Below are 24,915 nucleotides of genomic sequence, written 5' to 3'. Positions count from 1 at the left end.
CCCCCAGTTGGGGAATTAAAGAACCTCTACATCCCTTCTTCCCTCATTCCACTAACTTCTCACACTGCACGTACACCCACAATGTCCTCTATATCCATATTACGGCCCTCCCGGGTGGCTCGTCTCACCCCCGTCACTCGAACCTACTCAACCGCCCCCCCTTCCGCCCGCCTCAACCTCCCAATAGACTACAAATCCTCCCCACTCCTCCATCATACACCCACCTCCCTCCCCCTATCAACATTCAACCTCCCCGGCTCTAGCACATCCAAAACACTCAATCTATACCAAGCCATCAACAGCGCCCTGCGAACAGCGCTCCAAAAATCACCGAAAGTCATGCTATTTGGCGAAGACGTCGCATTCGGCGGCGTATTCCGGTGCTCCATGGATCTACAAACAGAATTCGGGTCGGAAAGAGTTTTCAATACACCGTTGACAGAGCAAGGGATTGTCGGGTTTGCGATTGGTGCTGCGGCACAAGGGATGATGCCCGTTGCGGAGATCCAGTTTGCCGACTACGTCTTTCCCGCGTTTGATCAGATTGTTAATGAAGCGGCGAAGTTCCGGTATAGAGAGGGCGGGACGGGCGTTGATGTTGGGGGGATGGTGGTTAGGATGCCTTGTGGTGCTGTGGGACATGGGGCTTTGTGAGTAGCGCCCACTCACTCTATACCATCAAATATGACAAGGGGTGGGGACTGGAAGGGCTAATGGATGCTGTACAGATACCACTCTCAATCCCCTGAAGCCCTTTTCTCACATATTCCCGGCCTTCAGGTTGTGATTCCTCGTTCTCCAACCCAGGCGAAAGGCCTTCTCCTCTCCTCTATCTTCGAAAGCAAGAACCCCGTTGTCTTTATGGAGCCGAAGGTACTCTACCGTGCTGCCGTCGAACAGGTTCCTAATGAATACTACACAATACCACTCAACAAAGCCGAGGTTCTTAAACCAGGCAAAGACCTCACGATCATCTCCTACGGCCAACCGCTCTACCTGTGCTCAGCGGCCATTACAGCGGCAGAGAAGGCATTGGGAGCAAGCATAGAGTTGATTGATCTGCGGACAATCTATCCATGGGATCGACAAACCGTGCTGGAGAGTGTGAAGAAGACCGGAAGGGCAGTTGTGGTTCACGAGAGTATGGTTAACTTTGGAGTTGGGGCAGAGGTTGCGGCTACTATTCAGGATGGGGCGTTTTTAAGGCTCGAGGCGCCGGTTAGGAGAGTTGCGGGGTGGAGTACGCACACGGGGTTGACGTACGAGAAGTTGATTTTGCCGGATGTTGCGAGTGAGTATCCCCTTCCCTGGTGTAGGACTATGCTAACTGGTATAGGGATCTATGATGCGATTAAGCAGACGTTGGATTATTAGGGCTCGATGGCTTGTGTGCGTATTGTTGCAGATGCATCCCAAATCTAGAAGTTACACATTGCACTCCTACGATTTTATGATAGCAATAGAACTCTATTACATCCATAAGAAGGACGAATGCATTTACATAATCATGATTCCTACACAAGAAGCATAATCAAGACAACCTACTACCTAGTAGGGACGGTACGTACCCCAACCTTGGAACCCGAACTCTTCCTACACCGAGCCACTCATGAACATCGAACAAAAAAAAAACAATCACATTAAATCATATATATCCAAGATCATTATATACCAAGTCTCCAGAAAACCCCACCTACAAATCCACAAACTCCCCCCTGATTGCCCTCTCCTCCTTCAAATCTCCAAGATACCCATTAACCTTCTCCACCATATCCCCAACCTCAAACCCAAAGAACTTATACGCCTCCTTGCCCGGCAAACTGTGCCCGAACCGCCTAATCGAGATTCCTGCATCCGCATACCGCTCCCACCCATTAGGCGCATACGGCTCAATCACAACAGCCGGGAGACCAGCTGCGCCTGTCCGGCGCAGAACACTGTGCTTATACTCCGGTGATTGCTGCTCAAAGAGCCGCTGGCAGGGGAAACTGACGACGCGCGCAGCGATATTCTTCTTCTCCTTAAGCTGTGCAGCGACGTCAAGGGCAAGGCAGAGCTCAGCGCCGACACCCAGGATCGTAATGACTGCGTCTGCGGGGTCCTCAAGGACATAAGCGCCCTTGAGCACGCCGTCGCGACGGGTCTGTTTAAGTTGAGGGAGGGTATGGCGGGAAGTCGAGATAATGCTTGAGCTGGTTCTGGCGTTTAGGGCAGCGATCCATGCGCCGGCTGTTTCTTCGCTGTCGCCGGGCCGGATGTAGAGGAGGTTTGGCATTGCGCGGTAGAGGGCTGCGAGCTCGATGGGTTGGTGGGTGGGGCCGTCTTCGCCCATGCCGATTGAGTCGTGGGTGGCTGCGTGGATGACTTGGAGGTGTTGTAGGGCGCCCATGCGCACGGCGGGCGCGGCGTAGAGGTAGAACATGAAGAAGGAGGAGGTGATGGGGATGAAGGTGCCGGGGTTGAAGGCCGCGAGGCCGTTGGAGATTGCGGCCATGGCGTGCTCGCGGACGCCGTAGTGGATGTAGCGGCCTGTGTAGTCGCCGTTTATGCCGCAGGTTGTGCGGAGGGAGGGCTGTTGATGTTTGTTAGCTTGTTAATGGGGGGGGTGGGTGGCGGAATGGAGGGGGGCGTACGTGTTGGAAGTCGACCTTTCCTTTCCAGATCATGTTTACAGAGGGGGACAGATCTGCTGTGCCGACCATGAAGTTGTTGATGTTTTGGGCAAGCGGGTTAAAGACCAGTCCTGATGAGGCGCGTGTGGCAGTGGGTTTGTCAGGGAATTCTGTTGGAATACGCTCTTGCCAGTCTGAAGGGAGTTCTCCGCTGACACGGCGCTGGAACTCCGCGGCGAGTTCTGGGTGGGCTTCTGTGTATTTGCTAACAAGATCTTTCCACTCCTTGACGAATCCCTCTCCACGAGCAGGGAGGTCGGCGAAGAAATCACGCACGGCATCGCCGACAACAAAGTGCTCTTCCGGATTGAACCCAAGCTTGCGCTTCATCTCCGCGACGTCGGTGGTTCCGAAAGCGGCACCGTGAGCGGCTGCTTGTCCTTCGACTTTACTACCCAGTCCAATGACAGTGCGGACGTTGATGAATGTAGGTTTCTCGGTTGAGGCGCGGGCCTGAGAAAGGGCAGAGACGAGGCCCTCAATGTCGAAGCAGCCGTCTTCGACGTCGATCACGTCCCATCCGCAGGCACGCATCTTTGCGTTGACATCTTCAGTGTTGGTAAGATCTACCGACCCATCGCAGGTGATCTGGTTATTGTCGTACATGATGGTCAGGTTGTTTAGTTTCCAGTGGCCGGCGAGAGAGATGGCTTCCAGCGCAACACCCTCCTGCAAGCAAGCGTCACCAATCATACACCATGTGTGATTGTTGACGACATCATAGCCAGGTCGGTTGTATGTAGCTGCGAGATTCTTTGTCGCCATGGCGAGACCGACTGCGTTGGCGACACCTTGACCCAAGGGGCCCGTGGTGACTTCAACACCCTCGTTTTCAATCTCGGGGTGGCCAGGGCATAGGGCGTCGACGCGCTTGGAGTGGTATGACTTGAGTTGCTCGAATGTCATGTCCTTGTACCCGGTCAGGTGGAGGAATGTGTATTGGAAGAGACAGGTGTGGCCGTTGGAGAGCACGAAGCGGTCGCGGTTGAAGAAGTCGGGGGTGTGAGGGGCGTAGCGCATGATGTAGCGCCAGAGAGCGACTCCGATGGCTGCCATGCCGATGGCGCCGCTGTCAACTAGTCAGTTTATCTTCTGCTATTGTTTGCTTGAGAGTGCTTACCCAGGGTGTCCGCCACCAAACTGCTGGCAGAGATCGGCAATGAGAAGTCGGAAAGTCTTGAGGACAACATCGTGGTGGCTACTAGAGCCGTTAATTAATGGGACAGTCATGATTTTTGTGTAGGATATGAATGAATGAGAATAACTAACAAACAAAAGCCGGAGAAGCAGCGAGAGGGGAAAACAACATTTATAACTCGGGGATGGAGGCAGGATTACCGAAAAGGGTAAGCAGAGGCACTGCACTCCGAATGGGGAAATTCTGGAGTCGCCCCGCCACCGGTGACCCTCCACTGCCTCCAGTTGGTCTCTGTTGGAGTCGGACTCGCTCCGGAGCCTCCAGTTGCCCTTTTGCTGATCGTGTCGGAGTCCGTGGCTGTATATATTCGCCTGTTTTTTTCCTTTCATTTCCCCTCTCAGTAACTTTTCACCCTTCTTCTCCCTCTCTCTCACACTCTCTCTCTCTCCCACCATGGCTTTCCTTCCGAACCCCTCGCTCCAGGTTACGGCCGACCATCAGATCAAGCTCGTTGAAGCTCCCATTCATTCACCCGGAAAGGGCGAGGTTCTTCTGCACATTAAAGCAACGGGGGTCTGCGGGTCGGACCTTCACTTCTGGAAGACCGGTCGCATTGGCGAGCTGATCTTCAAGGGTGACTGCATTATTGGGCATGAGGCCGCTGGAGTTGTTCTGAAATGCGGAGAGGGCGTTACACATCTACAGCCAGGTAGGAAGCCCAACCCTTCTCACGATGCGCCTGGCTAACCTACGCGCTGCTAGGCGATCGCGTTGCGGTTGAGCCCGGTGTTCCCTGCGAGAACTGCTTCCTTTGCGATGACGGCCGCTACAACCTCTGCGAGGACGTACAATTCTCCGGTGTCTATCCTTATGCGGGCACAATCCAACGATACAAAGTCCACCCTGCGAAGTGGCTACACAAGTAATGACATCCCTTACCCTCTGTGTCGCCGTGCTGACAAGTAGCTAGACTACCCTCTAACCTCTCATACCTCGACGGTGCCCTCCTCGAACCCCTCAGCGTCGTCATGCGCGGGATCGAAGTCGCCCACTTGTCACTCGGTCGCGGTGTCGTCGTTTGTGGCGCCGGTCCGATCGGTCTGATTGCTGCTGCTGCCGCCCGAGCGTCTGGCGCGCACCCAGTGGTAATCACAGACATTGACGCGAGCCGTCTGAAGTTTGCGACAGAATTCCTGCCCTCCGTGACAACCTACCAAATCAAGCCAGCCCTATCCGCAGAAGAAACGGCAAAAGAGATCCGCACGCTCTTCGGACCCAATGAATACGACGCACCCGACCGGGTGCTCGAGTGTACGGGTGTCGAAAGCAGTGTTTGCACAGCTGCTTATACCGCGCGACGTGGCGGAGTGGTGGTGGTTATTGGCGTGGGGAAAGCGATCATGAACAATCTGCCATTCATGCATCTGTCACTCGCTGAGATCGACTTGAAGTTTATTAATAGATATCGAGACACATGGCCGCCAGCGATTGCATGCCTGTCAGGTGGGCTGCTGGATTTAAAGCCGTTGGTGTCGCATACTTTCTCATTGGAGCGGGCGAAGGAGGCGTTGGAATTGTGTGCTGATCGTGAGAAGCCAAGCATCAAGGTGACCATTGTTGACGAGACGGAAATAGCAGTTCCTGGGGTCCAGAGTAGTAGACTATAATAATATATGGTTATGATCTGCATGGGCCGAGGGTTCTTTGTTGCAAGAACAATATCAACACCACAACAATTGTCCCCCGCCTAGAATTTCGAGTCACACATATACTTCCCAAGGGCCAAGCTACATTTCTCTCCCCTGGAAGTGTTGTCGTGCTTTGGAAAATCTTAGCGACTGGTCAAGATGCTCAAAGTCGTCGTTATTGGCGCTGGCTTCTATGGCCTCATTGCAGCCAAAACGTACCTCCAGGTCACCGGGGCCTATGCTAAGACAGAGAAAGACAAAGAGTCTGACGATGATCTGCTGATTCTTGACTCTGCATCAGATATAGGAGGTACCTGGGCTCACGAGCGTTTGTATCCGAACCTTGTCAGTCAGAACTCATATGGCCACTACGAATTCAGCGACCTCCCTTTGACCGCTGCTGTTCCGGACGACCTCAGCGAGGCAGACAACAACCAGTTCATTCCGGGCTGGAAGATCAACCAATATCTACATGTCTGGTGTCACAAATGGGACCTGTCAAGACGCATCCGGCTCAAGTGGACAGTAACCCGTATTTCGCGACTGCAATCGAAGAAATGGTCCCTGGATATTGTAACACAGACCGGAGCCTCGTCTACTTCTCTCACCTTGGTTTGCGACAAATTGATCCTCGCAACTGGACTGACGTCGGAACCCAATATCCCTGAAATTCCTTCTAGTGGTGACAATCCTGTTCCTGCTATCCACGCCAGGGATCTAGGAGCATATTGTCGGGAGAAACTCGGGTACCGTCCAATTCCGCATCCGCGAGAGAAGGTCAAAAGTGAAAGCAAAAACATACCCATTCCCAGGTCAGTTGTCGTCTATGGCGGGGCGAAGTCGGCATTTGATTTCGTCCATCTTTTTGGTTCGCTCCATCGCAACAGCACTCTGTTCGGTCTAGAAGCACAATCCACAGAGCCGGTGCAGGTACACTGGATCATTCGTGAAGATGGACATGGACCGGCGTGGATGGTCGAGCCCACCACTCAGCTGGGAACCAAGGAGATTCCAAGCGACCAGGTGGCATGCACACGGATAATGAAAGTCATCAGTCCATGCGAGAACGAGATTCCAAAGCGGATCAAATGGTCCGGCTTCAGCTTTCCTAGACTCGAAGGCTCTTGGGGCCGAAGATTGCTTCACGGTAACCCGCTGGGGCGATCATTGATTCGCTGGATGTGGAAGCGGGTTGACGACTCAATTAATGCCTTTGCTCAATATGGCTCGCAGCCAAAGATGAAGAAGCTGCGTCCTGCCACCAGGTAAATCCATCCGTCCATATTCGCAGAAGCTCCCTGACTTTATAGCGCCATTGAATGTACTTCTCCTGGCGGAATCGCCAATCATCCAGGGTTATGGGAAACCATTCGTGGTCCCAACATCCACATATACCGATCTAGCATTCGACATATCTCGACCGTGTTACCAGATCCAAGCATTCATCTCACCGACGGCACGTTTATTCCTTCGGTGGACCTAATCGTACACGCGACGGGATGGAAGCTTCTTACGCCTACACAATTCGATCCACCAGAATTGTGCGCCCATCTTGGTCTTCCTTGCCCCAAAGCGTACACCTCGAACTATGACTGGGACTCTGCGGAGCGAAAGGTGGAATGCCGGATGAGGTCTATCTTCCACCCGAGTGTTTTCAAAGAATCTTCAGCACCAACACCGAGCGCTTATCGACTTTTCCGACGCGTGGTGCCGCCAGGCCTGGTCGCCGAGGGGGATCGCTCGTTTGTTGTCATGGGTGCTGTTTACATCGGAGCTGTGGCAGCGATTGCAGAAGTGCAAGCACTCTGGGCGGTTGCGTTCCTCACAGGAGGGCTGGACGGTGAGGCAGGGCCTCTAGCAAATGAGGAGGGCGTGTACGAAGATGTTGTAGAGGACGTGGTGTGGAGCCGATTAACTAAGGTGGGACTCAACGTGGACACAATGAAGGTGAGTGATGCTTCGACCTGCCGTCGCTGGAGTCTAACAAAGATAGTATAACGACATGCTGATGCGAGACCTGGGATTGAATCCGTACCGAGAAGGTGGAAAATGGTGGAAAGAGTTGATGGCAGTGTACGGACCCTCGTCATATGCAGGAATTGTGGAGGAGTGGATGGAGTTGAAGGGACAGGAGCGGGTGCGGGCTGCGGTTGCGACTGCCTAATCCGGACGGTTGATGAGGGGCTGCTGCAGCCGGTCATGTGCCTTCCGGTCATGTGGTCTGTCGGCTGGTTTTCGTAGATCATTACCTTTTTCAGAACTGCTCGGCCTTTCCAAATCAAAGACTCTCATTGGCCAATTGGCATCGTCACTCTGACCATTGCACTGCACTCCCAACAACTTCTGTCAAGGAAGATTGATATGTACTTGTAACCTACCTAGCTCTTGCAAATTGCTCCCGCGGTCTAGATCTCGAGCCTGGTGCCCAATTAAATGACTCCTGATTGTCATGCTCAACCAAGATCTGGTTTTCAAGCCGCCAATGGCACACCTCTCCAGCTTTCAGTCATTATCTGCTCACCATGAAAAGCGCTGGATTGCCAATCCCCGCCCTGCTCTAGCGAAGAAACTTGAATGTGACCGTCTTCAGTGTCAGTTGCTTGACGTTCTTGATTCGTCATTGTGATTAAAACACAATCTTGAAGCAACGATGCGCGTCGATATAAGGCAGACGGCGAGGAGAAGGAGATCGCAAGCCACAATCTCCAGGTCCCATTCATTTCAGGCGAACAATGGCAACTCATCCGCTACAAGCAATTGGCCAGGCAGTCGGTGCTGCCGGCGGCGACCCTCGACCCGTTCAGCTATCTTCTCTATTCCAGGGAGCGAATGAAGGCCCGGCCAAAGTGGCAGCCAAGTTGACCGGTGTTCAAGGCCCAGGAAAACGAGCCGACGACGGGCCATACTTCACCAACAATGAGGCCATACCATTCCCTGATCCAGCGCATAGCAAGACGGCTGGCGGTCTGCCTCTTATTTCCGATACCTTTTTGCTCCAGAAGCAGCAGCACTTCAACCGCTCAAAAAATCTTGAGCGAATGGTTCATCCTTGTATGTGCACTGATCCTTAGTGCGACACAACTAACAGCATCAGGCGGCAGCGGCGCATTCGGACACTTTGAGGTTACTCAGGATGTCTCTGATCTAACAAAGGTATTAACTTACGAGGCCTTGATAATCATGCTCTAACAGTGACAGGCGCACTTCCTTCGCTCACCTGGAATCAAGACCCCTGTCTTCACCAGATTCTCTACGGTGACACTTGGCCGAGAGTTCCCTGATCTCGTCCGTAACCCTCGTGGGTTTGCCATCAAGTTCTACACTGGCGAGGGTAACTACGATATTGTCGGACTGAACTTCGTAAGGCATTCCATATGAGCTCCTATACAATTTCTGACTCGCTTAGCCGGTGTTTTTCTGCCGAGACCCTATTCAGGGCCCAGACGTTATTCGGTCCCAGTACCGTAATCCAAAGAACTTCCTCTTGGACCACAACTCCTTATTCGACCTCCTTGCGAACTCTCCTGAGGGAAACCATGCCGGCATGATGTTCTTCAGTGACCACGGGACTCCAGACGGATGGACAAACATCCATGGCTATGGCTGCCACACATTCAAATGGTAAGTTGTTCGGGTCACTGCTTTGAAATTCGCTAACCAAACAGGGTTAACGCCAATGGAGAGTTTGTCTACATCAAATACCACTTCATTGCGGACCATGGCCAGAAACAATTTACTGCGGACGAGGCTTTGCGCTATGGAGGCGAAGACCCAGACTACTCAAAGCGTGAGCTCTGGCGGGGCATCGAGAAGGGCAAAGAGTTCACCTGGACGGCGCACGTTCAGGTCATGCAGCCGGAGCAAGCCGACCCTTTGAAACTCGGCTTTGACCCTTTCGATGTGACCAAAGTATGGCCAAAGTCGCAGTTTCCGGTACGTTTACCTTTGTTTGCGTGAACGTGCTAGCTGATGTGTATACGTGTAGCTCCGCGAATTCGGCAAGCTCCATCTGAACAAGAACCCAGAGAACTTCCACCGCGACGTCGAACAAGCCGCCTTCTCCCCAGGCAGCATGGTCCCTGGAATTGAAGACAGCCCTGATCCCCTCCTCCAATTCCGCATGTTCTTCTATCGCGATGCGCAGTATCACCGTATTGGGGTCAACCTGCATCAGATTCCAGGTGAGTTTTGATAGTCACGTCCACGGCCTCGTCTAATAAAACTCAGTGAACTGCCCTTTCATGGCCTCCTCTTACTCCTCCCTCAATTTTGACGGCCAAATGCGCGTCGACGCAAACCACGCCATGAACCCGCAATACGCTCCCAACAGCTTCGTCCACAAGTTCCGCCCCGACACCGCCGAAGCACCCTACCAGCTCGCCGACTGCCTTGTCGGCCGCAAATCCCATTACTTTCATGAAGGCAAAGACTCCGAGTACGACCAGCCGCGGATTCTGTACAAGAAAGTAATGGACGCACGTGGTCGACAACACCTGCATGCTAATACCGCCCGGCTGCTGAAGCTGGTGGAGTACCCGGAAATTCAATTGAGGTATCTGGTGCAGCTGTTGAAAATTGCACCAGAGTATGCAAAGGGTGTCTACGATCTACTTCCCGAGAAAGAGTTCCAGTTTTCGGAGGTCGAAGCGAGGATTAAAGGGGCCGAGTGTGCTGGAAAGGAGCCGAAGTTCAGGCCCAGCCAGGAGACTGATCGGCTGGTGGGGAAGTGTCCAGCTATGCCCGTCTATAATGTTTAGTCCCGTTTCCTATCACGATAGCTGGAGTTTGTAAAGGTGATACATTAGGAATATGTTGTTTTGTGAGTAGTGGTGCTACAGTTAGTAGTTGTGCAGGATACATTCCCTTCAAGCTAATATACACCTACTCGCGTAACTCAACAGTTCTAGAATGTTTTGAACATTAATATAGATAAAGATAAAGGGTATATCCCGAGACAATCAAAGTAATGGCATGATCATGATAGGACGAGCGCCCAGGGCAATTATTTTACTCCGCGGGTAAGATGTTTTCCGGGTGAGTCAGCAATCCGGGGTCGAGCAACTGCCGCAAGCAGAATTGCGCCCACGGTTCATTATGGGGAAGCTCGAACTGTCGAGCCGATGTATCTGCCGTCGCCTCTTGCTCGACTTCCTATAAGTCGCCCATTCCTCCCACCATGCCTCTGCTCCAGTTTCACTCCCATCTCTTCTCCTCCAAAGTACTACCACTACCTCTACCACATACATCACCGCCATAATGTCTGCCAACCCCCGCTTCGACCCCAACTTCACCCCCTATGTGGTTAATGCCATGGGCCCCAACACCCCCGACCGCGCTCGCGTTGTCCTGGGTTCCCTGATCAAGCACATCCACGACTTTGCCCGTGAAGTCGAGCTCACCCCGGCCGAGTGGATGCTCGGTGTTGAGTTCATTAACTCCATTGGCAAGATCAGCACTCCCATTCGCAATGAATGCCACCGTATCTGCGACGTGATCGGTCTCGAGTCGTATGTCTCACTTATAATCACTTTCCCAAGCGCACAGAACTAACAGACGACAGCCTCGTTGACGAAATTGCCAACCGCATCATCACCGAGCAAGGCCTCTCCCCTACCTCCAACGTTATTCTCGGTCCCTTCTGGTCCCCCAACGCCCCCTTCCGCGCTCTCGGCGACTCCATCATTCAAGACCCCAACCCCGAAGGAAAAGTCACATACATGCACGGTGTCCTCAAGGACATGGAGACTGGCGCACCCATCGAGGGCGCTGTTCTCGACATCTGGCAAGCCTCCGCAAACGGGCAGTACGACTTCCAAGATCCCAAGCAGTCTGAGAACAACCTGCGCGGCAAGTTCCGCTCAAATGAGAAGGGCGAGTTCTACTGGTACTGCTACCACCCAACTCCCTACTCTCTGCCCACAGACGGTCCCGCCGGTGTGCTCCTGAACATCATGGATCGCTCGCCAATGCGTCCCGCTCACATTCACTTGATGATCACACACCCGGATTACGCGACTGTTATCAACCAGATCTATCCCTCTGACGACCCTCATCTCGACATCGATTCCGTGTTTGCGGTTAAGGATGATCTTGTCGTGGACTTCAAGCCTAAGACCGACGACCCCAAGGCGAGCCTCGATCTCGAATACAATGTCACAATGGCGCTGAAGAAGCACCACCCCAACCCGAACTCCGCGCCTCCGGTTTCCTCATTCGAGCGCTTCAACAAGTCGACGAAGGAGAAGCTATAGATTTTTGACGATTTCTGAGTGCAAAATTTTATGAGACATGTACATAAATTCTTTCCTTTCTGTTCTTGATATCTGGAGTTTAGCATATTCATATTCATACATACACTCTGCGAGTGCTTTACATTTCACACATGAACCTTATTATTCCATTAAAGATATAGTCCGATTCTAAATCGTCCTGGAAATAACAAGGGACCTTGCAGGCTCTGGCAGAAGACAAAAGCCGCGGGCGATCAGTGGCGGGGAGCCGACCCAGCATCCGACCATGCGAGATAAGCAGGGGTGGCGTGCGATTCGGCCAATTGGAAAGCTGGAGTTGTCAGTGCTGCAATTCCCCGGATCAGCAGCCGAGAATCCATGACTCCATGTGCCGGGTGCGCATAACCGACGAGGCGGCAGATGTACTCAGCTATTGAGATTCGAGAAGGTGTACGGGGGATAACCCTGGAGGCAAAGTTCCCTAGGTGTCTTTTTTGTTTTAGCTGTTATGAATTGGAAGAAGATAGTACTTCGACCAAGTGTGAGTTGCTAGGCTGAGTGTGAGGGTGAATATATATTTCCAACACATCACCAGTTGCAGTTGCATGATCTTTTCAAATGAGATCGGACATGGCGAAAATAATGCTGCTTGCTATGATTCGTACAAGCTCAGAGCTATTAGCCCAGAAATCTTTCTGAACGAACACATCTAGAAAAATAAACGCTCGTCACGTCGCTTGTCGTTGTGATAAAGTGGGCGAAAAAAAAAAAGAAAGCAAAAAGAAATGACCAGTGCCGGGCTCGATCCGGCGACCTTGAGTGTGTTAAACTCACGTCATAACCAACTAGACTAACCGGCCAATTGTATATTTAGCATTTTACATTAATGCTCTATAAAGCTAGGTTAAGCCGTAGCTTATTCTCGCTATCGAGGCTACATGATCAATTATTGAAAAAGTACAAATTGTATCTGATTGCCTGCCACAAATATACAGCAAAGAAGACAACAACGACCCACACACCTTAACCATAAATCTCCGCGTCAACATCACTCCACCGCGCAACCTCAAATTCATACACCTTCGGCCGTCCATCAGGCCCAGAACTGCGGATCCTAGACGCGATGTCATTAGGTAGCACATTCGCATCGATCCACTCACCTGGAATAGCCCGCTGAAAGATCAGACTAAAGATATACTGCAACAGAACACAGACAGACAAGAGCAGCACGATGATTAACAGGACCCGGATCATAGCACTGAGGAAATCAATAAAGGCTCCCGGGCCCCGTGGTGGGCCGGAAGGCTCCGACCTCCTCTCGGATCCTGAATCGGACGGCTCGTACTCAACCTTATCGTTGAATCGCACATTCTTCTTCTTCTTCTTTGACATGTCAGGGCCTAACGTCCAGGTCTTGGCGACCTTTTGCCAGTGGCGCCGTTCGTCTTTGGTTATATTGGGTAAGTTGAGCGTTGAACGCGGTGGAGTTCCATGAGTGAACATCCATTTACGGGGGAGGAAGGGGACGACGGTTCGGGCTATCGTGACAAGAGATGAATCGTCGGCATCTTTCGGTGGGCTAACGTACTCCGGCCCAGGTCCATCCCGATCGAAGCTGATTGCTTCTAGCCTCCTCGCCATCTCTGCGTCGTTGCGTCGGTCGTACACTGTGAGGCCGACCTTGGGTCGCATTTTCATTAGGTCGCCGACGGTGAGATGAGAGAGTCTGGAGGTCTTGGTTACTGCGTCCACCCGTTGCTCTAGGACTGAGGCATTTGTGAGACGGGTGCGTTTACGTGGGTACACTTTCAACACCCCCGTGTGCCGGCCTTTCGTGCGGAGGAGGGAGTCATCGACTTCATTCTTCTTGTCTCGGTATTGCAGGTAGGTGCTTGCGGCGCGCTCCTCGCGGAAGCGGCGCTTGATGTCTGTTGGGCGGGCGGCGTCTGGAGACTCCGAGCCTGCTCGACGAGGTCGGTTCTTCGTACGGGCTATGCGGCGCTGCATTTTGAGCATGAGAGGTGTTTTGCGGCTTGGGGTCTGTGTGGGTATGGGGCTATCCTCCTCGATGATTTCTTCAACTCGACCAGGGGCAGGGGCATCGGGAATGTTCCTGTCGATAGTTCCGTACGTTGGTACGGAGGGCTTCGTTGGCGGCAGCTGCGGAGGAGGCTGGATCAGCTTGGGCTCATACTTGACCTCGTCCCAGCGTCCAGCATCGGCCGCACGATTTCCAGCCATAAAGGTACTGACTCGGATGAGCTGCTCCCTCAGTTTGGCATTCTCCTTTGTAAGAAGCCCTACATACCCGTGAATACTTTCGCCATACCCCGACGTGTCTTTTTCCGCGCGCTCCAGCAAGGCCCGGTAATGCTCGATTGCTTGGTTTGCAGCACCGAGACTCTGTTGCGTCTCGAGGATCATCGCCTCCCGCTCTGCAATCTTGTCCTTCATTTCGCCATCTCTCCACTCCATACGTGCCAGCCGGCCCCGGATTGCATCCATCTCTTCCTTCACTGCTGCCTCCTTGGCTGTGGTCCCGGCGGCTCCTCGAGCCGTAGCTGCCTTGTTAGCCGTGATTATCCTCCTCTGCTCGCGATTGTCAGCCTCCGTCTGGTCCAGCTTCTCTTTCACCTCTTTGAGCTCATCCATCCGCCTGATCAGGTCATTCCACGTCTCATCTGCATTCCGCTGCAGCTCGCTCTGCTCCTTATGCATCATCTTCATCGTATTTCGCAGATCATACACGAGCAGCCGCGCATTCTCCTCGGCAACCTGAATCTGCGTCACCCACTCCATGATCTTACTGAGCCGTTTTTCCTCGTTCAAGTCGGGGTCCGCCATGAGCCGCGCAAACATCTTCTGGTTTTCTTTCTTTGCGCGCCGGAGCATGGCGATCTCCTCGTTGCCGCTCTCTGAGCTGTCGTCTGTTGTGCTGGCGTCGCTGTAGGAGATCCGCCTGCGGGTACGGATCTTGCTTGCAGAGGAAGGATTGCCGTTGTTGACGAGCGGGCTTATCTTGGAGCTGGAACTAGCATTGGAATCGGGCGTCCGGAGGGGCTGGGGCGGGGGGTTGGATCTGGGTTTGGGGTTTTTCATGTCTGCCATGTGGGATCTTAGCCAGGAGAGCTGTGCTTCTTCCTCGGGGCTCCTGGCTGGCGGAGAATTTGTTTGGTTCTCAGGGGGACTGGATTGGGGGGTATGCTGCTGTTCTTCCTCTTCGTCTGACTCCATGACCACGACTTGCCTCCCCTTCCCCTTGACATCGCGCCGACCGTTGTATGAGTCTGTGCTATTTCGTCGAGCTTCGGGTGACCCCTCGCTGCTTGCAGGGCTACTCGTCTGAGGACTGATAGACCGGCCGCTTTGCTGGCTGTCCACGGTGAAGGAGCTATGGGGGGGCGACTCGTAGCGCTGCGAGGGGCTTGAGTGCGGGGTCGTATTATCAGAAGCCTCGGACTGAGATGGAATATTATCATTGCTGCGAGTGTCATCGTCGTAGTACTCGGCATGTACGAGTTCTCTTCTTCTCTCCTCTTCCTCAGGGGACTCGTCGCCTCCGATGCCGATTCCTAAGCCGATACCTGGTGCCATCTTGATTGGTTTTTGGGGAGTAACGTATAACGCCTAATCTAGTATAGATATCGGACAACCTCGGAGGAATCTCGGGGGAGTTTATATACGACTGAGGGAAGAGGGGTGCATTGTTAGGGTTTCTTTGTGGACTTGGCATTGTGAAGGATAATGCGCTTTGTGGATCGGGAGGGATCGGAAACGAGGACATAGCGATGGGATGTTCTTGCATGGGCTTTGTTAAGGATGATTTGGGTCGTTCAGGGGCTTTGTGTGCGGTTACACCGTGTAGGAGCCTTGAAGCTGGGGCCTTGTAGTGGTGCTTTGTGTCCCTAACCATGCACAAGGACACTGTAGTATACCATGGGCCTGTTATTGTAGTTGTATAGACAGATTCTGTATTGTGATCAATTAGGGCACGATTGAGGAGTATCTAGGGACCCTGCCCTAAGTAGCTGTAGTCATATACCTAGGTAGAGCATTGACGCCACCTTCTCACTGTGCTGTTTCCTACTGGTGGTACATAGAATCCATCCACTGACCTCAGGACCGGCTTATCTGGTCTTGGAGACGCACCCCGCATTATCAACTCGGCTTCTTCCGAAGTGCAGTGCGAGTCTCACGACATTTTTGTCCTTGGATTAGTCGCGTGCTCCTCTCTTGTCAACTATAGTACCAGCTTGCGTCCTTTGTATACAAAGGCCCTTCAATGCATGATTAGAGGGTAGAAGAGACGCTGAATGTTCATATGGCCAAGCAATCCATGGTTGGAGGCGTCTTGGAGTGCTCCTATCGGCTTCTCCCGAGACGATATCAGCACTTATCTGACCAGATAGGACTATCTACTACACCGTCTGATATACCTGATAAACATCTTCATTGATGTATAAAGGGTCTGCCTCAGCAGACTCTCATTCCCACTACTACATCAGTTTATTCTAAGATGCCGCTCAAAGACTCAACCCTCGCCAAATATGTCCACAACATCAAGAACTCCCCGCGGCCCTTGATTGCCAACCACCGCATGCTCCTCACCCAGGCCCTACTGGCATTATCTGGTATTCCACTATGTATGCTCAGCTACCCTAACTCCCTCCCCAACCTCTATTCTAACCACTCCACCAGGCTGGGACCAAGGCTCCAGCTCCACAATCCCCTCCCTCCCCGGCTTCCAGAAAGACTTCGGTATAATCTCCGCCACAAACCCTGGTCAAGTCGCAAACTTCGTCTCGCTAGTCTACATCGGCGCAGGCGTCGGCGCCGCCCTCTCCTTCTTCATCAATGACCGCGTTGGCAGACTCTGGTCATTCCGCCTCTACGCCTCCATCTGGATAATCGGCCAAATGATCGCCGTCGGCTCCCGCGGCAACATCGCAACCCTCTACGCCGCCCGAATCGTCTCAGGCTTTGGCATCGGCCCATTAACAGTCATTGGCCCCGTCTCTCTCGTCGAGATCGCCCCCGCCGAAATCCGCGGGCTACTAACCAGCTGGTTCAGCGTCGCCATGCTCCTCTCCCTCTTCGTCGCAGCATTCACCGTCTACGGCTGCTTCAACCACATGCCCCCCACAACCCTGCAATGGCAAATCCCCTTCTTCGCCCCGGCAATCTTCATGGCCCTCGTCATCGCCGCCAGCTTCTTCATCTACGAGTCCCCGCGCTGGCTCTACCTCGCCCGCCGCGACGACGAAGCCACCGAAACCCTCGTCCTCCTCCGCGGCCTGCCCCTCGACCACCCAAGAGTCCAGTCCGAACTCTCCCTCATCCGCGCCTCAATCACCAAGGAACGTCAAGCATTTGGCTCCGCATCCACATACTCCCTCCGCGGCCTCCTCGCCGTCCTGAAAGAAACCTTCGGCGTGAAATCCAACCTCCGCCGCACGCAACAGGCATTCATCTCCTACGCGCTCGCCCAGCTCTCCGGCGCAAACAGTATAACCACCTACCTAGTCCCGGTGCTCGGGATGGTGGGGATCGAGGGAGACGCGTCGTATAGTCTCTTCGTGACGGCGATGTACAGCATGAGCAAGTTCTTCTTCACGCTGATCGCGAGTTTCTTTTTCGTCGATGCCCTGGGCAGACGGAATAGTTTGTTTCTGGGGATCACGATCCAGATGCTCAGTGATGTGTATATTGGGGTGTTTATCAAGTTTCAGCAGCAGGGTGATGTGCCTGTTGCGGCGGGGCAGGCGGCGCTCGCGGCGATTTTTATTCATGGGTTTGGCTATGCGATTGGTATGTCATCTTTCTTTCTCACTACACCACCAAGAGCTTTTGTTACTCGGGTAAGACTAACATGGTATTAAAACAGGCCTCCTGATCCTCCCCTACATCTTCGTCTCGGAGCTCTGGCCGAACCAGATCCGGTCGTTTGGCGCCGCGCTCACGCAGTGTTTCCACTGGTTGTTCTTTTTCGGGGTCAACAAGGGTGTTCCCTCCTTGCTGTCTAGCACGAACAACTGGGGCGCATTCTTGTTCTTTGCTGGGTGGTGTTTTCTGGCGCTGATCTATGTGTTTGTTTCTGTGCCAGAGACGGCGGGTGTGCCGTTGGAGAAGCTGGATGAGCTGTTTGAGGGCAGTTGGTGGGGGGTTTGGAGGAGGAGTAAGGAGTTGAAGAGTGGTGGGGAGGTGTTTGAAGGGAGGGAGAGGGATGAGGAGGAGGTGCAGGTGCAGATAGCTGGGAAGGATGGGAAGGGGGCTGTTTAGGTTGGAGTGTTGGTAGGGGGTTTTGATGTAGTATTTGCTTAGGGTTGAGGTTGATGATAACTCATACAAGCTCTATGGTGAATGGTATCCCTATAATGCAGCTTAATAGATATCTAGCTAATTTACCGACTCTGTAGTATCTGAGTCTACTTGCCTATATAATTCACCTACATCTTTACTGCTATGCTCTCGATATACTCTATCTGTTCATATTAGGGTTAGCTACTGTACTTATTCGCATCTCCATCACCGAGAACCAGATACAGAGTCAACCTCTCTGTACCAGGTTATCACCCCAGAGTCGAAATCGAAGTATTTGGAGTAGCTGTATATAGATAACAACCCCCTCATTCATTGGCCGGAGGATCCCCTCGGGATATCCCGAGTTCCTCTACCCCAACTCTGTGGCCGACGATACATATAGATAGATGATTTAGGCAGATATGTAGATAGACCAACATCATATATCCAACCCAATACCCCTAATCAGACTACAAACGACTCATCACCCAAGAACATCTAAACAATGCCCTCGAAAACCCCCACCCTCCCCCCCCTCGGCTTCCTAGCCGTAGAATGCTTCTTCTACCGCCCCTCCGGCGACGCCTTCAACTCCAACACCTGGTCCTTCCCTCTAATCCGCGAACTCGCCGAAGGCTCCAAAGAAAACATCCTCGTGAAAAAAGACGACTACAATGAGGAATTCCTCGCATCCTTCATCGCCGCAGGCAAGAAGCTCGCCGAACGTGGTGCAGTCGGGCTGATCACCAGCTGTGGGTTCCTGGCGCAAGCTCAGGGGGTGTACGTTCCATTTCCCTTCCCTTTCAAACTCAGATCCAAAATGAGGAAGAGAAGCTCATGGGGTATCAAACAGACTAGCGGAGGCCCTCCCAATCCCCATCGCAACATCATCTCTGCTCCAAATCCCCTCAATACTCTCCTTCCTCCCCCCCAGCAAGAAAATCGCAATCATCACCTATAACGCCGACGAATTAGGAGACAGCCACTTCACAAACCTCGGCATCCCACCGGTCTCCTCATCCCGGTGTATAATCAAAGGCGTGAAGCCCAATGGCTCTCTGCAGTCTCTCGTGAGGGGGCAGATCCCCTATAGCCACGACGATATCGAGGCTGAGATGATCACCGCTGCGAAGGAGGTGGTCGCTGAGAATGAGAATGTGGGCGCCATTGTGCTGGAGTGTACGCAGATGCCGGTTTATGCGGAGGCGGTACAGAGTGCGGTGGACTTGCCGGTTTATGATGTTTTTACGATGGGCAGCTGGTTTTATTCGGGGTTGGTGAGGAGACGGCCGGGGTGGTGGGGGGAGTTGGAGGGGCAGAGGGTTGGGCCGTTGGTTGAGAGGAATGAGATGTGATTTTTATGAGTTTGTAGCTCATTCAATCAATTTCAGTATGTATCTCCTGCGTAGGGAAAATAAGATCATAAGTCATTGTAATATCATCCTCAACTCCCCGCCAGATCACAGCCCTAACACCTCACCTCACCACAACCACCACCAGGACACCCGCCTAACCTCTTAACTCCCAAACCCAGACACTCAGAACTCCTCTAACCTCAGAATCCTAACAACCCCCCCCTCAAACCCCCCAACCGAAGTCGTCTCTCACTCACTAACCTTCACAATCCTCCCCGTCTCAACCTCATAAACATACCCCGTAATCGGCACATCCAGCACCAACGGAGACTCCCTCAACAACTTAACATCATCCCTCACACTCTGCTCTAAATCCCCAAAGGGCAAGAAGGCAATATGGTCTGCATTCTGCGCCAGCTCGCTTTTGATCTTCGACCGGATGGCGTCGTCCGTGAAGGTTAGCATGCCGCAGTCGGTCTTGGTTCAGTATACAGGTTAGTAAAAGGGTGGATTAGGTAGTTTGTGCTTCCCCTAGACTCTTGCAGTTACGTGCATTGCAGTATATAGCAGTATATAGCTGCATATGCAGGGTTGTTTTGCAGTCTGCAGGGAAGGGAAGGGAAGGGAAGGGAAGGGAAGGGAAGGGAAGGGAAGGGAAGGGAAGGAGAGACGTACATGATGCACGATGACAATCTCCCTGGTGCCGAGGAGCTGCTGCGAGATGACGATGCTGCGTAGGGCGTCGGTTGCGCGGCCGCCGGCGTTGCGGATGACGTGGGCGTCGCCTTCTTCGAGGCCCAGGGCGCGGGCTGTGTCTGTATGATGGTCAGTATTGGATGCAGGTAATTGAGGTGGCGGTGCGGGGTAGAGGGGTAGCTCTGCTTACCAAGGCGAGCGTCCATGCATGCGAGAACGGCGACTTTTCTGTACACTCAAGTAAGGTTGAGGCTTATAAGAAGGGGCTTGATGATTACCGTGCAGGAGGGAGAGGGAGATCTCCCTTTGTGAAGGAGGAAGCGTAGTTCGCGTTCGCGGCTTCGAATTCTTTGGCGACGGACATGGTGTTGTTGTAAGGTAGGTCGGTCGGGTCAAGTATTAAATAATGTATTTTTAGACAAGGTACTTAGTTTCTGCTCGAAGAGTCCGCAGACGAGATCAACCAGCGGGGAAGCTCGCTCTTATGAGCTGGCCGAGGCCGGTATTGCCATCCTTCGCGGGATTGCGTGACGAACACCTCCTCCATGAACGGTGAAGCTGTCTGGATGCTTGCTTTTGCGATATCGCGATTTGGCTTTGTTCGCCATTTACCCCGCGGATGAGGACATGGACGTCCATAAGATCGAGATAGCTGATCCCGGCAGCTTCAGGGTGGTTCAGGTGATGCAGGGAGCCCTAACTTCGATCCACCCATCGTTGATCTATCCATCTCATCCCTTTTTATCTTTGCTTTTTCTCGGAAATATGTGACGATTACACTCCCTGCAGAACCAGGCCAAGACGAAATCAGCTGAGAGCCTGATCCGAGACAGGGGTCCGGGCAGCGACAGCTTCAGCTCTCTCCCTTCAGCCACATTCCATTCTACCCAAAGAAGATACAAAACGGGGATCAATTCCTCAACCGATCTAATCCGTGAGGAATCTCTGGTATTGTTCAGGTTGCGCCTTCTTTCGGGATTATCCAAATGATATACCCGTATACCTGCACTCCAGCAAAACCTAACCAGAATCGATACGGGGGACCAACTTGTTTGCTGCCAGAGGGTCAGACAAGCCTAAACCAATACGGTAAGTGCCGCTGCTAGTCATAATAGTGGCGTCTTATCGTTCCTGTCAGCAACAAATCCCAGACGATCCCTAGCCTCCGACTCAGCTGCCAATTGTAATTGGTGGCGTGATTGACGCCCCTTCACCTCCAATCTGCAAAACCTGACAGCTTCCCCTCAGCAGAAACTCTACTTCTACATCTCCTCTCCTCTGGACGCTGTCCACGTATTGCTCCCTCTGCAACAAAGATAGCACAACATAAACCTACCTACGGAACCATGACAGTCACAGACTCGCCCCTCCCATGGGGCTACAGCTGGCGGTCTTCACAAACCTTCATAATCACCACCGCGACAATAAGCTTGTTCTCCGAGTCGTTTCTGTTCGGCTTTGTGGTGCCCATTTTACCGTATATGCTGGAGACCCGACTGCGCCATGATCCGGCCGATACGCAGAATTTCACGACGACGCTGTTAACGCTCTACGGTGTGGTTTCGCTCGTCTCGGCGCCGTGTATAGCGCATTTCGCGGACAAGACGCCGAGTCGGAAGGTGCCGCTGTTGCTGTCATTGACGGCTTGTGCGCTGGGGACGGGGCTGGTTGCTTGTGCGCCGAGTAGTATGTCACTTACTGGTTTTGCATGAACGCTCTGGAGTGACAGTTAGCTGATAAGGTGATAGTTTGGGTCCTCATCCTCGGCCAGATCTTCCAAGCGCTCGCGAGCTCGTCCGTGTGGATCGTCGCATTCGCAACGCTGGTTGATAATGTCAAAGGCGAGAATAAGGGTAAGGTTGTCGGGACGGCGATGTCGTTTGTTGGCGTCGGCATGTTCGCGGGCCCGATGGTGTCGGGAACCCTCCTGGAACTGCTCGGGTACTGGCCTGCGTGGTCTGGGGCGCTTCTCCTGCTCGTGATTGACTTCCTGGCCCGGCTGGTTATGATTGATCTCCGCGCGACGTCGTCGCCGTCGACACCGTCTGAAACAGATGTGGAGGATGGGGATGAAGACGATGAGGAAACACGTCTCCTGCCCCCATCGCTAACGCCCTCTCCGCCGCCAGAGCCGCAAGATCCTTTCAAGACTACAACGCAGCCGAATTTCTATACTCTGATGCTCACAAACCCGCAGATCCTTGCTGGCCTGTTCAATACGCTCATCCTTTCGATTATCCTGTCTGCCTTCGACACCACCCTCCCCGTGCACGTCCGCGACGCCTTCAATTGGGGTCCTCTCGCCGTGGGTCTTCTTTTCCTCCTCTTGCAAGTACCCAGTATCCTCTTTGGACCGCCGATCGGATGGCTGCGGGATCGCTTTGGGCTACGGTATCCAACGACGATTGGGTGGACGGCGCTCGTGCCGCTGCTTTGGTTGCTCGGAGTGCCTGGATATGATCTGCCGTGGGGAGATCTAGGCGGAAGGATTGGAGAGGTAGTTTTCGTGCTTGCGATTGCGGGGATTGGCTTTGCAGCGGCGTTTATTCGGGGCGCGGGGACTTTCCAGATGATGGGTGAGTCTGAGTCTCTTTTATTCTGTTTCTTTCGTGGCTTCCTGTGGGGCTTTGCTTAGAGTGCAGATGATGCGCTGAGCTACTTGCGTCAACATTTAGGAGGTGTGCCACTAACGAGAATGTCGGTGTGGAATAGCCGTCGCGCATGACCTTGAATCGAAAGATCCGACTATTTTCGGTCCCTACGGAGGGAACTCGAGGCTTTCTGGCCTCACTGAGCTACCGTTCACGATTGGTATGGTGGTTGGGCCTTTGATGTCGGGGGGCTTCTCGGAGGTGCTGGGATACTATTGGGCGAATGTCACGCTTGGTGAGTCCTCCAATCTAGTTCAGTCGGCTCTGCCATGACGAGAACGAAGGGCATTGAGCACACATGCTTGATGGTACAGAAGCTGACCAGTGCCTTCAGCTGCGGCTTCGTTGCTTGTTGCGATTTCCTCGTGGGTGTATCTTACAGCGAAGCCGGTGAGCGAGATCGAGGAGGAAGGCGCAAGTGCTTGATCCGTTGAATGGCGGTTATAAGCTGAAGAAGGATGATCGTCAAGCTAGTTCAACCCTAGCAAGAGTGACGAAGGATATAATGTGTAATGATATCAGGACTGCGGGTGTATAAAAGTACTTATCAGAATTGAGGCAGGGCGCTTGTATGTATGTCCTCTTAGATATCCAACTGGGTATCACAATAAGACGCCAGAATCCATCAGGGCAGTCTCTGAACTAGTGAGGTTTTAGGTCTCCTGGATGGATGGATCCCGAAATATCCTACGCATCCGCAACGTCGCACATAATTTCAGCACGAACAGGGACTCTTCGAACGTCGTTCCCTAGCTAATAGCTATTTAAAGCATTCTTCTCCTAGTTTCCACCATCGAGGTTCGGGAAGGTTGAGATCTTATTGTAAGGCCGCCATGGATGTCGGTTGGTGGATAACGTACAGTCAGTGCTTTAGAAATCGAGAGTACACTGTCCAAAACTGTTCGAGCAGCGGAGGCCTGTTTTCTCTATCGAGATTATCCACCACAATAGTTCCGGCACAGATGTTGTCTAAGAGCTTTGATAAACTGCGTGAGTGGTTAATGATTGTGGACACCTCCACTCGGCGGAGGCATTTCTCGGTTTACAAGAAGTCCATCAGAATTTCCAGCAGGGGTTAAGCCTCGAGCATCAGAACGTCTGAGGTGTACGGCCATTCAATCTGCCCAAGAGACAATAGTCAAGTCCAAGAATGGGCGCAACGACTCCGTCGGAAGTGGGAGTCAGCAATAATGCTGCTAGATCAGGGGGCTATAAGTGTTGGAAGTGCTCAACCTTTTGGCTCCCACGATTGTGGATTACCTGCCAGCGACGGGGCTGGCCAGTGCCGACAGTTTGTTTGTTGAGCGCCGTTCCCAGCTCGCAGCTCGATAGTTTCACACGGTATAGCTCGGCTGGGTATGCTGAGATCATCAACATTGTCTCTTCTCCGCCATGTAGTTGCAGAGTAGTATGATGATAGCCATGGGTATGCTCAGTGCTTCTCCTCACCTGGTATTTCCACCTAAAATGGGTCTAGCCAGCGATGTCATCAAGCCGGGAGAAAGTAGGTTCCCGCAATTAAGAACCAAGTGAGGGTTCACCGCTAAGTCTACCAGGCTGACCTGTTGACCTTGAGCATCCAGAATAGGCTTTCACGTTGATCGTCCAGTTTGTCTCAATGGACAGATCTCGCTGCTGGCGCCCGACCCCGCCGTTCCAAACAACCCATCGCATTGGCATCAACTTGGCGTTGATGTTTACAGTTCAACAGGTCGATCATCGGAGAGCTCCTACCGGTAGCGAGCGCCGATACGTCGCCGCGGCATACCGTGCCTCAAAGGCGGGCCAAGGCGAGGTGATTGCTGAAGGCTCATTCATGAACGCCGCATGCCGCCGGGTTCATAGAGTGTTTTGCGCTCTCGATCGATTCTTCAGACGTATCGCTCCGATCTGATACAGGCACGCTCCGGCGCATATCGGTATATATCTTGAGCTGACAAATGACGTGACACAGTTGGACAACCGGAGGGTTGACCAAGACAATCCTTCGACAGACAGACCCCACAGGATCTGGGGTATCGTAGAGTTTGGATCAATGATTGCATCCTGTCGACTCGTTTCAGCTGTCTGATTGAATCATGTCTGCGGAAGTAGGTTTACGCTAGCAATGAATCTGGCTTGGTTCCTGAGATATAACACGAGCTGATAAGGCTGGAGCTGTGCGCGTCGGCCATCGCCGCCAGTG

General features: G+C 52.9%; 11 protein-coding genes and 1 non-coding gene across 12 annotated transcripts; 8 read left to right on the top strand and 4 right to left on the bottom strand.

The window, feature by feature from the left end:
- Window positions 1-17: 17 nt before the first annotated feature.
- Window positions 18-1,541, top strand: BJY04DRAFT_179265 (alpha-ketoacid dehydrogenase subunit beta). Its single transcript, XM_073709880.1, has 3 exons — window positions 18-650; window positions 729-1,291; window positions 1,337-1,541. Exons 1-3 carry the CDS (start codon window positions 82-84, stop codon window positions 1,372-1,374), a joined length of 1,170 nt encoding a protein of 389 aa, XP_073575642.1. The 5' UTR covers window positions 18-81; the 3' UTR covers window positions 1,375-1,541.
- A 152-nt stretch (window positions 1,542-1,693) lies between these two features.
- On the bottom strand, window positions 1,694-3,902 carry BJY04DRAFT_230093 (transketolase family protein; the record flags this gene model as incomplete). The annotated part of the gene is made up of 3 exons (XM_073719215.1): window positions 1,694-2,572; window positions 2,634-3,741; window positions 3,793-3,902. The coding sequence occupies 3 exons, from the start codon at window positions 3,900-3,902 to the stop codon at window positions 1,694-1,696; spliced, it is 2,097 nt and encodes a 698-aa protein (XP_073575641.1).
- Window positions 3,903-4,263: 361 nt separating this feature from the next.
- On the top strand, window positions 4,264-5,477 carry BJY04DRAFT_230092 (putative alcohol dehydrogenase; the record flags this gene model as incomplete). Its single annotated transcript, XM_073719214.1, has 3 exons — window positions 4,264-4,519; window positions 4,573-4,732; window positions 4,781-5,477. The coding sequence occupies 3 exons, from the start codon at window positions 4,264-4,266 to the stop codon at window positions 5,475-5,477; spliced, it is 1,113 nt and encodes a 370-aa protein (XP_073575640.1).
- A 180-nt stretch (window positions 5,478-5,657) lies between these two features.
- Window positions 5,658-7,668, top strand: BJY04DRAFT_230090 (uncharacterized protein; the record flags this gene model as incomplete). The annotated part of the gene is made up of 3 exons (XM_073719213.1): window positions 5,658-6,763; window positions 6,809-7,445; window positions 7,492-7,668. The coding sequence occupies 3 exons, from the start codon at window positions 5,658-5,660 to the stop codon at window positions 7,660-7,662; spliced, it is 1,914 nt and encodes a 637-aa protein (XP_073575639.1). The 3' UTR covers window positions 7,663-7,668.
- A 422-nt stretch (window positions 7,669-8,090) lies between these two features.
- BJY04DRAFT_118223 (catalase) lies at window positions 8,091-10,396 on the top strand. Its single transcript, XM_073708281.1, has 7 exons — window positions 8,091-8,549; window positions 8,593-8,651; window positions 8,697-8,858; window positions 8,905-9,119; window positions 9,164-9,431; window positions 9,484-9,679; window positions 9,726-10,396. Exons 1-7 carry the CDS (start codon window positions 8,231-8,233, stop codon window positions 10,253-10,255), a joined length of 1,749 nt encoding a protein of 582 aa, XP_073575638.1. The 5' UTR covers window positions 8,091-8,230; the 3' UTR covers window positions 10,256-10,396.
- Window positions 10,397-10,754: 358 nt separating this feature from the next.
- Window positions 10,755-11,749, top strand: BJY04DRAFT_214021 (putative catechol dioxygenase; the record flags this gene model as incomplete). Its single annotated transcript, XM_073715095.1, has 2 exons — window positions 10,755-11,005; window positions 11,059-11,749. The coding sequence occupies 2 exons, from the start codon at window positions 10,755-10,757 to the stop codon at window positions 11,747-11,749; spliced, it is 942 nt and encodes a 313-aa protein (XP_073575637.1).
- A 765-nt stretch (window positions 11,750-12,514) lies between these two features.
- BJY04DRAFT_t19 lies at window positions 12,515-12,588 on the bottom strand. Its single transcript has one exon. It is a non-coding gene; the product is annotated as a tRNA-Val (tRNA).
- A 163-nt stretch (window positions 12,589-12,751) lies between these two features.
- Window positions 12,752-15,322, bottom strand: BJY04DRAFT_214020 (uncharacterized protein; the record flags this gene model as incomplete). The annotated part of the gene is made up of 1 exon (XM_073715094.1): window positions 12,752-15,322. One exon carries the CDS (start codon window positions 15,320-15,322, stop codon window positions 12,752-12,754), a length of 2,571 nt encoding a protein of 856 aa, XP_073575636.1.
- Window positions 15,323-16,244: 922 nt separating this feature from the next.
- BJY04DRAFT_205118 (general substrate transporter) lies at window positions 16,245-18,007 on the top strand (the record flags this gene model as incomplete). The annotated part of the gene is made up of 3 exons (XM_073713562.1): window positions 16,245-16,371; window positions 16,427-17,536; window positions 17,613-18,007. 3 exons carry the CDS (start codon window positions 16,245-16,247, stop codon window positions 18,005-18,007), a joined length of 1,632 nt encoding a protein of 543 aa, XP_073575635.1.
- A 526-nt stretch (window positions 18,008-18,533) lies between these two features.
- Window positions 18,534-19,383, top strand: BJY04DRAFT_214018 (uncharacterized protein; the record flags this gene model as incomplete). The annotated part of the gene is made up of 2 exons (XM_073715093.1): window positions 18,534-18,808; window positions 18,882-19,383. The coding sequence occupies 2 exons, from the start codon at window positions 18,534-18,536 to the stop codon at window positions 19,381-19,383; spliced, it is 777 nt and encodes a 258-aa protein (XP_073575634.1).
- On the bottom strand, window positions 19,273-20,988 carry BJY04DRAFT_179255 (beta-class carbonic anhydrase). Its single transcript, XM_073709879.1, has 4 exons — window positions 20,358-20,988; window positions 20,270-20,307; window positions 20,059-20,198; window positions 19,273-19,860 (listed from the first exon to the last, which is right to left on the bottom strand). Exons 1-4 carry the CDS (start codon window positions 20,441-20,443, stop codon window positions 19,633-19,635), a joined length of 492 nt encoding a protein of 163 aa, XP_073575633.1. The 5' UTR covers window positions 20,444-20,988; the 3' UTR covers window positions 19,273-19,632.
- Window positions 20,989-21,257: 269 nt separating this feature from the next.
- BJY04DRAFT_179252 (major facilitator superfamily domain-containing protein) lies at window positions 21,258-22,931 on the top strand. Its single transcript, XM_073709878.1, has 2 exons — window positions 21,258-21,765; window positions 21,828-22,931. Exons 1-2 carry the CDS (start codon window positions 21,426-21,428, stop codon window positions 22,712-22,714), a joined length of 1,227 nt encoding a protein of 408 aa, XP_073575632.1. The 5' UTR covers window positions 21,258-21,425; the 3' UTR covers window positions 22,715-22,931.
- The last annotated feature ends 1,984 nt before the right edge of the window (window positions 22,932-24,915 follow it).

Source organism: Aspergillus karnatakaensis (assembly GCF_047715665.1).
Source record: "Aspergillus karnatakaensis strain CBS 102800 unplaced genomic scaffold BJY04scaffold_5, whole genome shotgun sequence".
NCBI classification, from domain to species: Eukaryota; Fungi; Ascomycota; class Eurotiomycetes; order Eurotiales; family Aspergillaceae; genus Aspergillus; species Aspergillus karnatakaensis.
This window is presented reverse-complemented; position numbering and strand designations above follow the sequence as displayed.

Coding starts and splice junctions, on each gene's coding strand:
- BJY04DRAFT_179252 (XM_073709878.1), top strand. CDS start 21,426: ATGACAGTCACAGACTCGCCCCTCCCATGGGGCTACAGCTGGCGGTCT. Junction 21,766..21,827: donor GGTTGCTTGTGCGCCGAGTA/GTATGTCACTTA, acceptor ATAAGGTGATAG/TTTGGGTCCTCATCCTCGGC.
- BJY04DRAFT_179255 (XM_073709879.1), bottom strand. CDS start 20,443: ATGTCCGTCGCCAAAGAATTCGAAGCCGCGAACGCGAACTACGCTTCC. Junction 20,308..20,357: donor CTCCCTCTCCCTCCTGCACG/GTAATCATCAAG, acceptor TTGAGTGTACAG/AAAAGTCGCCGTTCTCGCAT. Junction 20,199..20,269: donor ATGCATGGACGCTCGCCTTG/GTAAGCAGAGCT, acceptor ACCATCATACAG/ACACAGCCCGCGCCCTGGGC.
- BJY04DRAFT_118223 (XM_073708281.1), top strand. CDS start 8,231: ATGGCAACTCATCCGCTACAAGCAATTGGCCAGGCAGTCGGTGCTGCC. Junction 8,550..8,592: donor TGAGCGAATGGTTCATCCTT/GTATGTGCACTG, acceptor TAACAGCATCAG/GCGGCAGCGGCGCATTCGGA. Junction 9,120..9,163: donor GGCTGCCACACATTCAAATG/GTAAGTTGTTCG, acceptor CTAACCAAACAG/GGTTAACGCCAATGGAGAGT.
- BJY04DRAFT_179265 (XM_073709880.1), top strand. CDS start 82: ATGTCCTCTATATCCATATTACGGCCCTCCCGGGTGGCTCGTCTCACC. Junction 651..728: donor GCTGTGGGACATGGGGCTTT/GTGAGTAGCGCC, acceptor GATGCTGTACAG/ATACCACTCTCAATCCCCTG. Junction 1,292..1,336: donor GATTTTGCCGGATGTTGCGA/GTGAGTATCCCC, acceptor TAACTGGTATAG/GGATCTATGATGCGATTAAG.